General features: G+C 36.5%; 1 protein-coding gene and 1 long non-coding RNA gene across 4 annotated transcripts in view; both read right to left on the bottom strand.

Annotated features, from left to right (window-relative positions):
- Nucleotides 1–965: 965 nt before the first annotated feature.
- LOC127988488 (uncharacterized) lies at nt 966–4,537 on the bottom strand. 3 transcript variants are annotated; one of them, XR_008161676.1, is made up of 4 exons: nt 1,919–4,537; nt 1,519–1,631; nt 1,216–1,304; nt 966–1,103 (listed from the first exon to the last, which is right to left on the bottom strand). It is a non-coding gene; the product is annotated as an uncharacterized LOC127988488 (long non-coding RNA). The 3 variants fall into 3 exon arrangements; XR_008161675.1 differs by having other exon boundaries at nt 1,519–1,657; nt 1,919–4,536; XR_008161674.1 differs by having other exon boundaries at nt 1,519–2,637.
- Nucleotides 4,538–6,464: 1,927 nt separating this feature from the next.
- The window catches only part of rwdd2b (RWD domain containing 2B), a 64,969-nt gene continuing 57,590 nt past the window's right edge, over nt 6,465–13,843 (bottom strand). The window contains exons 4-5 of the mRNA XM_052591260.1: nt 10,103–10,468; nt 6,465–8,752 (exon numbers count right to left, since the gene is read on the bottom strand). Coding sequence (XP_052447220.1) covers nt 8,512–8,752; nt 10,103–10,468 — 607 coding nt within the window. The 3' untranslated portion in view covers nt 6,465–8,511. The remainder of the gene's footprint in view (nt 8,753–10,102; nt 10,469–13,843) is intronic.

The raw sequence follows: 13,843 nt of genomic DNA, 5'->3' as shown, positions 1-13,843 counted from the left end.
GTGGCAGTGTGATTTGTAGTTGTAGAGAAAAGCCACACATGTGTATCAGTAAGTTTAAAGAAACAGAAAGAAATGTTTTAAGAGTTGCAAACCTGTAGCCTTTTTTTCTCTCCCACAAACACAACACAACAGTTACACCTTCTCAAATTCTTCATTGCAGGTGCACAAATCCTATTCTACAAATCACACATTTAGAAACTCGTACGCTCACATTTTTGAAACAATTGCTGCAGTGAATGTGGTGCAAAACGCATTTACACACCCGCATCAAGAAATGTGCAGTCGTGGAGAAATGTTGAACATCCGCAAATCAGTACGTGAATTCATCAAATGAGAGTTGCACACTTGTAGAATATTTTCTCAGAATGTCTTGTATATTTTTCTACCACAAACACAAAGTACATAACTACAGCTTCTTGAATCTGCTGCGATGAAGCTCAAACACTGTTTTTTCGCTTTCAAGCGACAAGTTTCGCGCTCTCCCTTTTGCACCGAGATATTTGGTTCAAAAGTGATTTGTGCATCTGTAGAGGTAGTGGGCGGGACTGTTTAGAGATTACAGAATTTCAGCCAATCAGAAGAGCTTACTGAGCCGGTAGATATACGCCCCAAGCAGTTTTACGCCCCTGTTGTTCCTCATGCGTCCAGTAGGGGGAGGCTGCAGACCTATGACCTACTGTAAAATGTATTATTTATATATATTTATAAACTGTTTTTATATACAGAGATTGACTGATATATGATGTTGTGAATTTATATTAAGTTATATTTAGATATTAACCATATTCAGGCCATTAGACATACAGTACTGTGTAATCATATGGATCCTAAATGAAATATTTGCTTTACAATTCACAATTGCTCATTATACAGCAACAGAACATGTTCTACATAGCATTTTATGAAGACCAACAAAATTTAACAATTTTCTAAAGTTCCAAGGGTCATTTAAAAGAAAGACAATATTGTTGTTCACAAAAAAAATTTATTAACACCATGACTTGGTTATTTCTTAACAGCATGACTCCTGTAGATGACTCTCCAATGGTTTGCCACTCTTCTTTAATTGTTTCTTTATCCTGCGGTCAAAGTGATCCCACTCACTGATAAAAATAAATAAAAAAGCAAAAGTTGCATAGTGGTAGAAAACAATGGTTATTTATAAATAATGGCAGGATGTCATGTTTCAAATTTTTTTGCAGTACCTTACAGTACCTTGCGTCAATGACAGGTCCTCGAAGGAATTTCTCCTCAGCCTCCAAGATGGACACATCTTTCACAACAGCAAGAGCACAGATGATGGACTACCAGAGAAAGATTTATCACAGCCCAAATAAGCCAAGCATCATTTTGCTTTTTTTTTTTTTTTTTTACAACAAAATCCAAAGTTCCTTTTCTATATTAAGCACAAAACTATTATTTTATAGAAATTATCTAACATTATGGATAAACTATTTGACATTAAAAACAATGTGAATATGACACCATGCAGAGCACAACTAACACACAAGACCATACCTCTGGAAAAGGGACATCCATAATGAATCTGATCTGGTCACTGTGGGTGTGTGTAGGTGTGCCATCCAAAATTGAAGTCATCTGAGTGTAGATAACATCAATTCGCTCCTGATCTTCAATGAACAATATTGATGGAACACTTGGAAAAAGTGTCAAGTCACTTTGAATGTTTTTTTTTTTTTTTTGTCCATTGATGATAGACTGTGGTTAGTTAAGTTTGAGTCAGACAGAACATCTGACTCAATCAAGTACTTTTGCCTCTCGAAATAAACTGATCCATCTTTTGAATTGATATCGCTATTCTTTCTTATTTAATTGATCAATCTTTTATAAATAATAAATGTTGCATCATTACACAATACAATCAACAACAAGTACTTTAGCAGATTATTTAACATACCTCATCCGTATCGCTTCAAGAAGGTCTGCTGCTATCATACATATAGATATGGTCTGCTGTTCTTATAAATGACTGGGCTCATATACTAATATACTGCCTCCCCCTACTGGACGCATGAGGAACAACAGGGGCGTAAAACTGCTTGGGGCGTATATCTACCGGCTCAGTAAGCTCTTCTGATTGGCTGAAATTCTGTAATCTCTAAACAGTCCCGCCCACTACCTCTACAGATGCACAAATCACTTTTGAACCAAATATCTCGGTGCAAAAGGGAGAGCGCGAAACTTGTCGCTTGAAAGCGAAAAAACAGTGTTTGAGCTTCATCGCAGCAGATTCAAGAAGCTGTAGTTATGTACTTTGTGTTTGTGGTAGAAAAATATACAAGACATTCTGAGAAAATATTCTACAAGTGTGCAACTCTCATTTGATGAATTCACGTACTGATTTGCGGATGTTCAACATTTCTCCACGACTGCACATTTCTTGATGCGGGTGTGTAAATGCGTTTTGCACCACATTCACTGCAGCAATTGTTTCAAAAATGTGAGCGTACGAGTTTCTAAATGTGTGATTTGTAGAATAGGATTTGTGCACCTGCAATGAAGAATTTGAGAAGGTGTAACTGTTGTGTTGTGTTTGTGGGAGAGAAAAAAAGGCTACAGGTTTGCAACTCTTAAAACATTTATCTCTGTGACTTCAAATTTACTGATACACATGTGTGGCTTTTCTCTACAACTACAAATCACACTGCCACAGGTGCTCAGTTAATTTGAATCAAAAATACCTTCATACTTCAAAGTATCTTGGAGAGGTGAGGTCACAACATCTAACTACTGGGGTGCCTCAGGGCTCAGTTCTTGGACCACTCCTCTTCTCTGTCTACATGGCATCATTAGGTTCTGTCATTCAGAAACATGGCTTTTCATACCACTGCTATGATAATGACACTCAACTCTACCTCACATTCCATCCTGATGATCCGACGGTAGCTATTCGCATCTCAGCTTGTCTAACAGACGTTTCTTCCTGGATGATGGACCATCACCTTCAACTCAACCTTGCCAAGACAGAACTGCTTGTGATTCCAGCAAACCCATTGTTTCATCACAATTTCACCATCAAGTTAGGCACATCAACCATAACTCCTTCAAAAACAGCTAGAAGCCTTGGAGTTATGATTGATGATCAACTGACTTTCTCAGACCACATTGCTAAAACTGTCCGATCCTGCAGATTTGCTTTCTTCAACATCAAGAAGATCAAGCCCTTTCTTTCGGAACATGCTGCACAACTCCTTGTTCAAGCTCTTGTTCTGTCCAGGCTGGACTATTGCAATGCCCTCTTGGCAGGTCTTCCAGCCAATTCTATCAAACCTTCACAATTAATTCAGAACGCGGCAGCAAGATTATTTTTATGAGGCAAAAAGAATACATGTCACACCTCTGTTTATCAGTTTGCACTGGCTTCCAATAGTTGCTCGTATAAAATTCAAGGCATTGATGTTTGCCTACAAAACTACCACTTGGTCTGCACCCATTTACCTAAATTTGTTACTTCAGACTTATTTGCCCTCTAGAAGCTTGCGTTCTGCAAGTGAACGCCGCTTGATTGTGCCATCCCAAAGAAGCAAAAAGACACTTTTACGGACTTTTAAATTAAATGTTCCCTCCTGGTGGAATTACCTCCCCAACTCAATCCGGAGAGCTGAGTCCTTTGCAATCTTCAAGAATCTCTTCCATCTTTATTTGACCCTCCAGTGGTGGACAGTAACGGAGTAGCTTTACTTCGTTACTGTACTTAAGTACATTTTTCAAGTATCTGTACTTTACTGGAGTAGTTTTATTTTGAGCAACTTTTACTTTTACTTCACTACATTCCAAAGAATAAAATCGTACTTTTTACTTCACTACATTTCATAAAACATATCGTTACTCCCTATAATATATCACGTGCTCCGACACGCAGAAGCGGTGTCTGATTCATCATGAACGAACTGAGTCTTTTCAAAATAAACTTTTAAATCGGATCGCGAATCACACCAAACGATTCGTTTACGAATTAGAATGATCCGATTGCAGCTGTTCTAGAGTCGACCACTCACTTCATTCAAATGAACCGTTTAGTGCGAGTCTACAGAAGTAAGAACCGGGAGATCTTGTGAGCGCGCGTGCGTCTGATGTTGCTAAAAGTAAGTTATGTCGAAATTTTGGATTAATTATTGTAACTGAAAATCATATTTAGGTCAAAACTGTCAGTTGTTTGGGAACTAAATCCGTTGTAAAGAGTGATCTATTTGAGCCCACTGAAATGCTCGAGTGCAGACGATGCAGACACATCAATTTTAGGTAAAAAAACAACAACAACAACAACAAAAAAAAAACCCCATAAAATAACACAGAATAAATACAATAACTCATCCACGTTCAAATTCACCGCTGCCGTAATGTTAACAGTTTTATTAAAATGTCCTATGTTACGTCTGTTTTTATATTGTTTATCGACAGTAACGTTATGTATATTGTTTGGATTAACTAGACGAGTAGACAGACATGAATGTTCATCGTACTGAAAATAAGTAAATATTGTTAGCTGATGCTAACTGTCTAGCTAACAAGCTTGTTAGTGCTAAGTTGATGTAATTTGTATAATGTCCAAATATTTTTATTCAGCCACATATATATATATATATATATATATATATATATATATATATATATATATATATATAGATTACATCTGGTTAGAAAAGAAATGATGTAATGTTCAGAACATGGTAACTACAGTAATTATCAGTGGGAAGAGATGCACCCAGTTTGGATAGGGGTGTTTTTAAACCACAGACAAAATTTGAGAAGGAAAAAATCATTATGAAATTTGTTTTATTATTTTTTTCCTTAAAATGTTCTTCCTAACTTCAGGCCTTATTATCATGTCATATATACAGTACAGACCAAAAGTTTGGAAGCACCTTCTCATTCAAAGAGTTTTCTTTATTTTCATGACTATGAAAATAGTAGATTCACACTGAAGGCATCAAAACTATGAATTAACACATGTGGAATTATATATGGAATTATATACATAACAAAAAAGTGTGAAACAACTGAAAATATGTCATATTGTAGGTTCTTCACCTTTTGCTTTGATTACTGCTTTGCACACTCTTGGCATTCTCTTGATGAGCTTCAAGAGGTAGTCACCTGAAATGGTCTTCCAACAGTCTTGAAGGAGTTCTCCGAGAGATGCTTAGCACTTGTTGGCCCTTTTGCCTTCTGTCTGCGGTCCAGCTCACCCCTAAACCATCTGGATTGGGTTCAGGTCCGGTGACTGTGGAGGCCAGGTCATCTGGAGCAGCACCCCATCACTCTCCTTCTTGGTCAAATAGCCCTTGATGCCTTCAGTGTGACTCTACAATTTACATAGTCATGAAAATAAAGGAAACTCTTTGAATGAGAAGGTGTCCAAACTTTTGGTCTGTACTGTAACTTTGATGTTCTGTAAAACAACTAACTTTAAAATACTTTGTTCTTACTGGTGAAGATCAGATGGTCATCTCTGTTTTCTCTCGGGTACATCATAGTGTAAGCTTCACAGTGAACATTACTCTAATCAGCGTAGTCCATATCAACAACAAAAATATCTTGACTCCATATAGTGGTTATTTTGGAAAAAAATCCAAGGTATTTTGAGCAGTAGGATTATAAAAAAAAATGTGCTAATATAAAATTAAATTAAGAAGCCTATATAAAATTGCAAACATCTATCTTGCCGTACTTTTTTACTTAAGTACATAAAAAATTGATTACTTTTGTACTTTCACTTGAGTAAAATTGAAAAAGGAGTACTTTTACTTTTACTGGAGTAATATTTTACCATATGTATCTGTACTTTTACTCAAGTACTTGATTTGTGTACTTCGTCCACCACTGTGACCCTCTAACTTTAACACTCACTATTCTAATTATTTTCTTTAAAAAAAATCTAACTACCTTTCTAATCTTTTTATATTCTATTTTCTTTTCATTAATTATGCAATTGTATTTGTGTGTGTGTATGTGTAAAGACCTCTAACACTAGCTTGCTCTATTCTTTTTTTTTCAATCTGTTTTCTTTATATTATATTATTTAAAATCCCATACTAGGTGTACTGTGTTAACCTAACTGAGACTTGTTATAGCGCTTATATATCATTGCTCTTTTTGTTGTTTTTGATTGCTTCCACTGTCCTCATCTGCTAAATGAATAAATGTAAATGTAACGGACTTCTGGGTATACATGATTTACAGCACTGAAGTTACATAAAATATAACATGATTAGATTTTGCCCTTTGCCCATGAAACTATTTTCCCTGGAACAAATAATAGCATTTATCAGACGCTTTTATCCAAAGCGACTTACAGATGAAGACTCATGTTTAACCACTATAGGGACAGTGACAAAATCCAGAAGATCTGGTCGAGGTGAGGCTGCTACGGGTTCATGAGTGGTGAATGGGTGTTGACGCCCTGGAACTAATTTCTGAAAGAATTGACATTTCTGAAAATGTCGATGGAAATTTCCAAACAGACATTATATTTATTAACAAGCCATATATTTGAAATCTAAACAAGTACACTCTCTCCAAAAAGCTCTTAAAACTATAATCTGAGAGACAAAAACAGTATTATCTTTTAATTATAGTGGATTTGGGTGTCTTATTACACTGCTGTGAGAAATACGGCAAGCGGAGGGATAAAAACAGTAAAGCAGTTGGAGGAGTTCTGTTATCACTCTAATATTGACCTCTTATCAGCCAATTAGATTTGTGGACCAACTAGAATAGTTAATCATGGATAAAAAAAAAATAACTTTCTGAAACAGATAAAGTACAGATTACCAACTCCTGCACTATTAAATCCTGAACTAAAATAAACTACATTAACGCTAATCTGAATTAGCACGTCGAAGGTTGCCTATAAAACATGTAAATGAAACTAGAAAAGCTTAACATTTTATGGAACTGAGAAGCAAATCAAAGGTTAACAATTCCAGTGGAAAAAAGTCTGCATCCAAAAAAAATAATAATAATTTGGTGTCCTGCTGACTGATTTGTCCCTTTTCCATTTTTATTCCATTATATTATTGCCTGCCTGAAGTTATTTCTGAGTTCGGCTTTCAATTTTAACAAGTGGATTGGAAAAATAAACATGATAGCTCAATAAAAATTAAATCGATAGCTTAATAAATCAAGGATTGTGGATGGTGTTGTCTGCTTTGCAATGCTATTTACCTCATCTCTGGCGAAGGGATCCTGCACACAAAAAAGAAAAGCCCTGCCCTGTATAATCACACTGTAATGAAGCAAGTGGCTTTTCCTGATGGATCTCATATCTATAAGATGGATTTCTGTGTGCGAGGTTACAAACAGATGTTCCTTTTCTACGTTTTGACTTTCAATTTTCACTTAACACCAATGTGGAAGTACATGAAAAGGATTGGGTCTTATTGGGTCCATTTGGAAAAAGCACAATTATTTTAAATTACCTGAGGCAACTGATACCGGACCCAACCCGTGTCCAAGGCACTCGACAAAGTTTTGGACCTGAACCTGCTTTGGTCCGACCTCAAGTTTTCGGATCCAAGTGGACCCATGGAGACCTCTAGCCTGCAGTATATTGTTTGTGTCTATATTGCCTTAATGTAACGAGAGGAAGATAATGCCTATCCAGTTCCCTGACCTGAACCGGGAAAAAAAACTGAAGAGGAAAGAGTATCAACATGGAGCTGGGAATCTGAAGCGTCTGGAGTGATTCTGTATGAAGGAATGGTCTCTGATCTCTTGTCAGATCATTTTAGGCATTATAGGAGATTGGGAAAAGGAGGTTGAAAAAAGTATTGAATAAAATTGTGCCATTAATTGTGGCCAATGTGCGTTTTAGAAATACTTTCTAAAACTTTCTAAAAATTTGATTTCCCTTTCTTCCTATTTTACTTCAATTTAAGGTTAGGGTTTTGTGATTTATTTATATATATATATATATATATATATATATATATATATATATATATATATATATATATATATATATATATATATATATATATATATATATATATATATATATAAAAGAAAGAAAAATTCAGTGCAGATTTAATTTCACAGGCTTCTTTGTTCATGTGTCAATATTGTAGATATATCAAGACTGAATACACAACATAAATCTTAAATCAATGCATCCTGGTGGGTTTAATTTAAGCCTCAATTTAGTCCTGAAGTAGCTCTAGTCTTCCTCCAGAAAATCAGCCTATTAAATTCTGGACTATATTAAGTCTAAAATTAACTAAAATCATGACAGAGAAAGCAGATTTATGTTAATCTGGTTTTAAGGGCCATTTTAGTCTAGAACAAGGCTTACTCTCCATTAAGGAAACCACCTTTAAAATGCCTTAAAGCATTTGAACACTAGTAATCACTCCTTGCAGCTACATTTACAATTGGTTGTCTGTTAATTTAACTGCATTCATGATCTAAAGTTTAATCTTTTAAAGAGTTTGTTTCAAAATTAAGCCTAAAATGTGAAGGCAAAATCAAAACTAATACACACACAAACTGTTATCTCCCCTCAATCCCAAAGTACATTTGAAAGATATCAGAACATCCTTTTTCACTAAGAAACTGATAGAGCTGTCCAAGGTCCATGTGGTTTCCTCTGGTCCCATGAGTGTCAAAACTTACTTCATGAAAGCCAGTAAATTTGCGGAGAGAGTCAGTTCTCTTCTCTGTCCAGGTGTTGTCAAAAGGGACATCCTCTCTGTGACGAATCGTAATTCTCTTCCATGTTAAAACTTTCACCCTGGAGAATAAATAAAAAATGAATAGGTAGTTCGACTGGATTACTGAAAATATTTACCAGAATCCATAGCAACATGCAATCTTTTCTGTTCAATATATTAGGTCAGCTGTAGCTTTGTGTACATTCAAATATGCATCAATATCGATTGATTTGATTTCAATTACTATAATAATATAATATTGTTCATATATGTAAAAATGTCTAAGTCATAGGATAATACCACCATTTCAAAAATAATAAAAAAAAGAGAAAAAATATGAAACTATGCTTCCATTATTTGAGTTTGCTGATTGGTTTAAGAATAAACCGCCAATTTATCAGTTGTGCCAAGTGGTGCCAGCCCAAGTTATTTTCTGTTCATTGCCAGTTCATTCAATAAAGACAGTTAACAATCTAGCTTCTGAGAACTAAGTTATTAACCCAACAATAGCGGGGTCAGTTAATTATTTTCTTTGCAGTCTTTCCTCTAGGACTCTAGGACCTTGGTTTCCAAATGAAATACAAAACCTGCAATCATCTGAAAAATTGACTTGGGACCAATTGCAACAGTCAATTTCCTCTCCTAAGCCCAGGTAAGATGCCTCAGATGTTGTCTGTGACTTTTTTTGTTAAATGTGAGACAAAATCATCACAATTAAAAGAACCAAAGACTTAGACTAGATCAGTCGGTGTGCATTGATTAAATACACAAGTTTCACAATTTGAGTTGAATTACTGAAATAAATGAACTCTTCCTTGACATTCTAATTTATTGAGATGCACCTGTAATTACGGATTATAATGACTTATACTGTCTTTTTACGAGTTGCATTATGCCACGTAAATGCTAATCCATCACTGCATTGTTGATTGGAGAAACAATAAACAGGCAGCGCTACTCTACATTGCTCATATCCCACATTTGATTAATCAGTGGCAAGTTTATCCTCACTGTACAACCTATACAGTATTATTTAACTTAACAGCACTGTATAGGCATTGAAACTGCATAACTCACATAACAGAAACAGATGCAGACCAGTGCCAACAAGTGATACCCAATGGTAACAGATACTGATGGGATAACATACTGATCTTAAAATGTGACTGTTATTGTTCATCTATGTCTGCAGGTGTACTGTGAATTGGCCTTATACAGTATGTGATGGCAATGTTACCTTATCTAATTGTGTTTGCTTTTGAAAAAAAACAAAAAAAAAAAACAAGGTAAAATATTGCCTGTCAGTGCTCCTGGCTTATATTCAGATATTTATGTTCAGATATTATCAATATTAATACTTCACAAACAAATTATAAAAACATTTCACGAGAGAATAAGAATGGACACAACTTTTTTTTTTTTTAAGATACCTGGCCCAGAACTCATTGCAAGTAGACTGCTGACCCTCCACACACACAATACCAGGCTTTCCTGGCATACTGAACCCAGAAAGGTTCATCTCCTCTGCCCATTCCAAAATGTTCTTCCTCTTGATCTTATTGTAGATGTGATGGCTATAGATCCAGAGTCTAGTGAAAATCTTTTTTGACATCATCAAAACATCTTCCTTCTTCAGATCGCTGACAGGGACACTTTTTGTTATATATGCTTGTGCATTGTCATTTATCCACTGCACAGCAGAAAGAATACACACATCACCAATGCAGTTTTCAGAAAGGTAGGTGTTGAGGTTGGAGTGAAGCATCATCTGCTGTGATCTGGTGAGCACTGAACATCTGAAAAGGGGAAAAAAACATTATCCTAATAAAAATATTGAATGAGTACAACTTAAATGTCTGTAATCTGAAAATCAGATAATTTATAGCACTTTATTTGATCCCATTTGAAATTATTAGGACTGGTATTAAATTGTCATAGGAACTGTCAGGGGTGAACTTAAGCATAGGCTAGGGATTGGCCCTTTTCACCAATGCACATGGCAATGGTGACACTAGAACAGAAATATCCTAGATTCGGCTTAGCTAAAAATACAGAATTATATAATACACACATACTCACAGTCACTGATGACAGACATTTATTAAAGTTCACACTTGTCATGTTTGGTTTGATTAAAATGAACCCTGATGCAATTGCTCTGTTAATGCGGTTCATTTGAGCATGTGTGAACGTTGCCATCCGAACCCTGGTGTGCACCAAGCAGGCAGAGACCACTAAAAAGATGGGTTTTGGTCCACTTTCAAACAGACTCTGGTGCGGTTCGAATTATATATAAATGCAACATAGACCAAATACTTCTAAAACCAAAAACAGAAAGCAATGACAAAATGCAACGCTATGAGAGATGATTTGACTATGTAGTGTACCAAAACAAAATGAACAGAGGGCAAATGTGGAGCAAAAAAGTGCCTTTTATGAGCTTCTTGTGAGTTTGCAGTTGGTGAAAATAAAATTATATGTACATGCAAGAATGAGCGTGCTTACTCCATTAAATGGCATTAGGTGTGTTCGGCTTAAGCAAACTAAGTCTTACGCACTTTTTTGTTTGAGGTGTTCAGTGATTTCCGTCACGATACACAGGTGCATCTCAATAAATTAGAATGTCATGGAAAAGTTAATTTCAGTAATTCAACTCAAATTGTGAAACTTGTGTTTTAAATAAATTCAATTGAACAAAAATTGAATAAACTGACAGCCACCAGATTAAGGCGTTCAGTACTGGCGGGGGCTGATTTATTTTCTTGTGAAGTCAGCTGGTTAGCGGGCTGGGAGAGCCTGAAGACGCACTGCTTCCTGGAACGCATTGACGGACCGCAACCGCGTGCAGTGTGAACGCTGGAATCCGGTAACATGGGTGCATAAAAAAATACGCAATGCATACGCACTGCAGACAGAGTATGTGTGAAATGGGCATAGGGGTTCTTGCAGGGATTTTGCTTGAGAATTCCTTGAGTGTAGGTATTCTAGGATGCATTGGTAGGGCTGGATTGGAGAGGGGAGATTGAAAATGTAAATAAAATGACCTTTCTTGGCTTGGTCTGTCTTGCTTTGTTTGATTAAAAAGGATTGTTTCTTCGTTGAGTAAGGTTAGGTCTGATATGGTAGGGTTGATTTTGGATTGAAATTTGAAGAGCTCGTGAGCTCCGAGCACCTATGAAAACTGTAAAAAGCTAGAATGAACATGGCGTTGAGCGTGTGAGCTATGCTGAGGGGTTGGTAATTTGTGAGGAGGGTGTAAAGAAATTTTGTGAGGATATCTGGCGTTATGGTTTGTCTAGCGTCAGGATGGGTGGGCTTGGGATCACTGGATCCCTTTGATAAAGAGGGAGGTTTGCAAATTGTTTATGCACCAAACATCAGTTTATGAAAAAAGCCTTTGATAGCAGGGTACATGCAGGAATCTTGAAGTTAATTTTAATACCTTTTCAAGACTTTTTCCAGGACCTTCTCATTATTTTTTAATACCTCACCGCCACTTCAAGCTGTAACCATTTACATCAGTTATACTTTTAACTTAACAGTTTGAGTTTGTGATAAAGACTATAGACCACTCTAATACAAAAAAATCAAATAGGCTGGGATAGTAAATCGAAGCAAAGTTTATTAAAAAACTTTTCAGTGTGTTGTAATACGCACTGGGAACGCCAGAGCGTACTTTGTGGTTTTGAACTTCCGCCCACCTGCCTGCTCTGGTGCTCTCAGAGGCAATTTACGAACGCACCCACAATAGCCTAGTTTATGTACCTTTTCGTTTTTTTATTTTTATAAAAATGACTAAATTCACACTGTTACGATGTTTTTGGGACTCAAACTGTTGGACAGCTAATTCAGAAAAAAATACTTTCAAAATTTAAGACTTTATAAAGCTGTGATAAGACTTTAATACTTTTTAAGGGTCTTAATTTTCCCAAAATTGATTTATCACCTTTTAATACTTTTCAAGACCCCGCGGATACCCTGGATAGAACAGACTTGGAGAACCTTGGTGCCGTTGAGAAACAAAATGAAAGAGGTGATGGATAGTAGGGAAAAATCCGGGAACGGAATGTTATAAGTGAGATGAAATGCATTGACACATCTCCAACGCAGTCATGTATGACTGGAGGTTGTGGGAAAAACTGCCTGGAGAATAGTGTCAAGCTTTTTTTTCTTTTCTTTTTTTTTTTAAATGTATATATAGGCTCCTGCGGGAGCAGACAATGCTGTGGCAATGAGGAAATACAGAAAAGACTCCTGCAGGAATAGACGCTGCTGCGGCAGTGAGGAAATACAGAAAAGGCTCCTGCGGGAGAAGACACTGCTGCGATAGTGAGGAAGGGAGGGGGTCGTAGGAAAAGGGGTGTGTGATGTCTTGGAGAACATGTGTAACCTGCACTGCTAGCAGAGGCAGCCTTATGCTAATGTCTGCTACGTGAGCTGGAGGACGATGAAAAGTAACAAGGGGGTTAAGAGTAACAGGATGGAAATGCTGGGATGTGTGGGACAGTGTTGCAAGTAGAAGCAGCTTTGTGTTTGCCTTGGTTGCTGTAGTTGTTGGCTGTGGTAAAGTAGAAGGGTTAGTAAAATGTTACGGGGCAAGCTAAAAATGCCTGGGTAGCCTACTGTGTTGCCGGCTTAGCAATTGGTTGCCTGATTTGACGATTCCTCAAGCCTGGTCCACATTAATAATTTCCTGTTGGAAAAGCATATTTTCCACTCGTTTTGGCGTTCCAGCCTTTCTACACACTCTCGGATAAATTAAATGCTGATGTGAATTGTAGTATGGACTGTGGAAACAGAGGCTTTGAAAACTATGAAGCATGTTTAGTCTTGTAAGACATTGTACTAATAGACATGTTTATAGCAGTAACGTTAATTTGCAGGTATGTGCTATTCAACATTCAGGCAGTTTCTAAAGATATTTTTACTTTGCATGCTTTTCATATTACGGTCCTAAAAAGAAAATGGGAAATTTACTCACACTTGCTGTCCTGTGGCAAAACACGAGGGCAGTTTGCATTTTAGATATATCCTGAATGATCACACAAGTAAATGGTGTAATATTTTGCTAAATAAATTAATCCTGCCAGAGGAATTGCATGAAACTTATGTCTGTATCATCTTGGTGAGGTTTAAACATGCACAGTTAGGCAAATGTAATGTCTTTGGAC

The sequence above is a fragment of the Carassius gibelio genome, chromosome A5, assembly GCF_023724105.1.
Source record: "Carassius gibelio isolate Cgi1373 ecotype wild population from Czech Republic chromosome A5, carGib1.2-hapl.c, whole genome shotgun sequence".
NCBI lineage: Eukaryota > Metazoa > Chordata > Actinopteri > Cypriniformes > Cyprinidae > Carassius > Carassius gibelio.
Note: the sequence above shows the minus strand (reverse complement) of the source record. Positions and strands in the feature narration are given on the sequence as shown.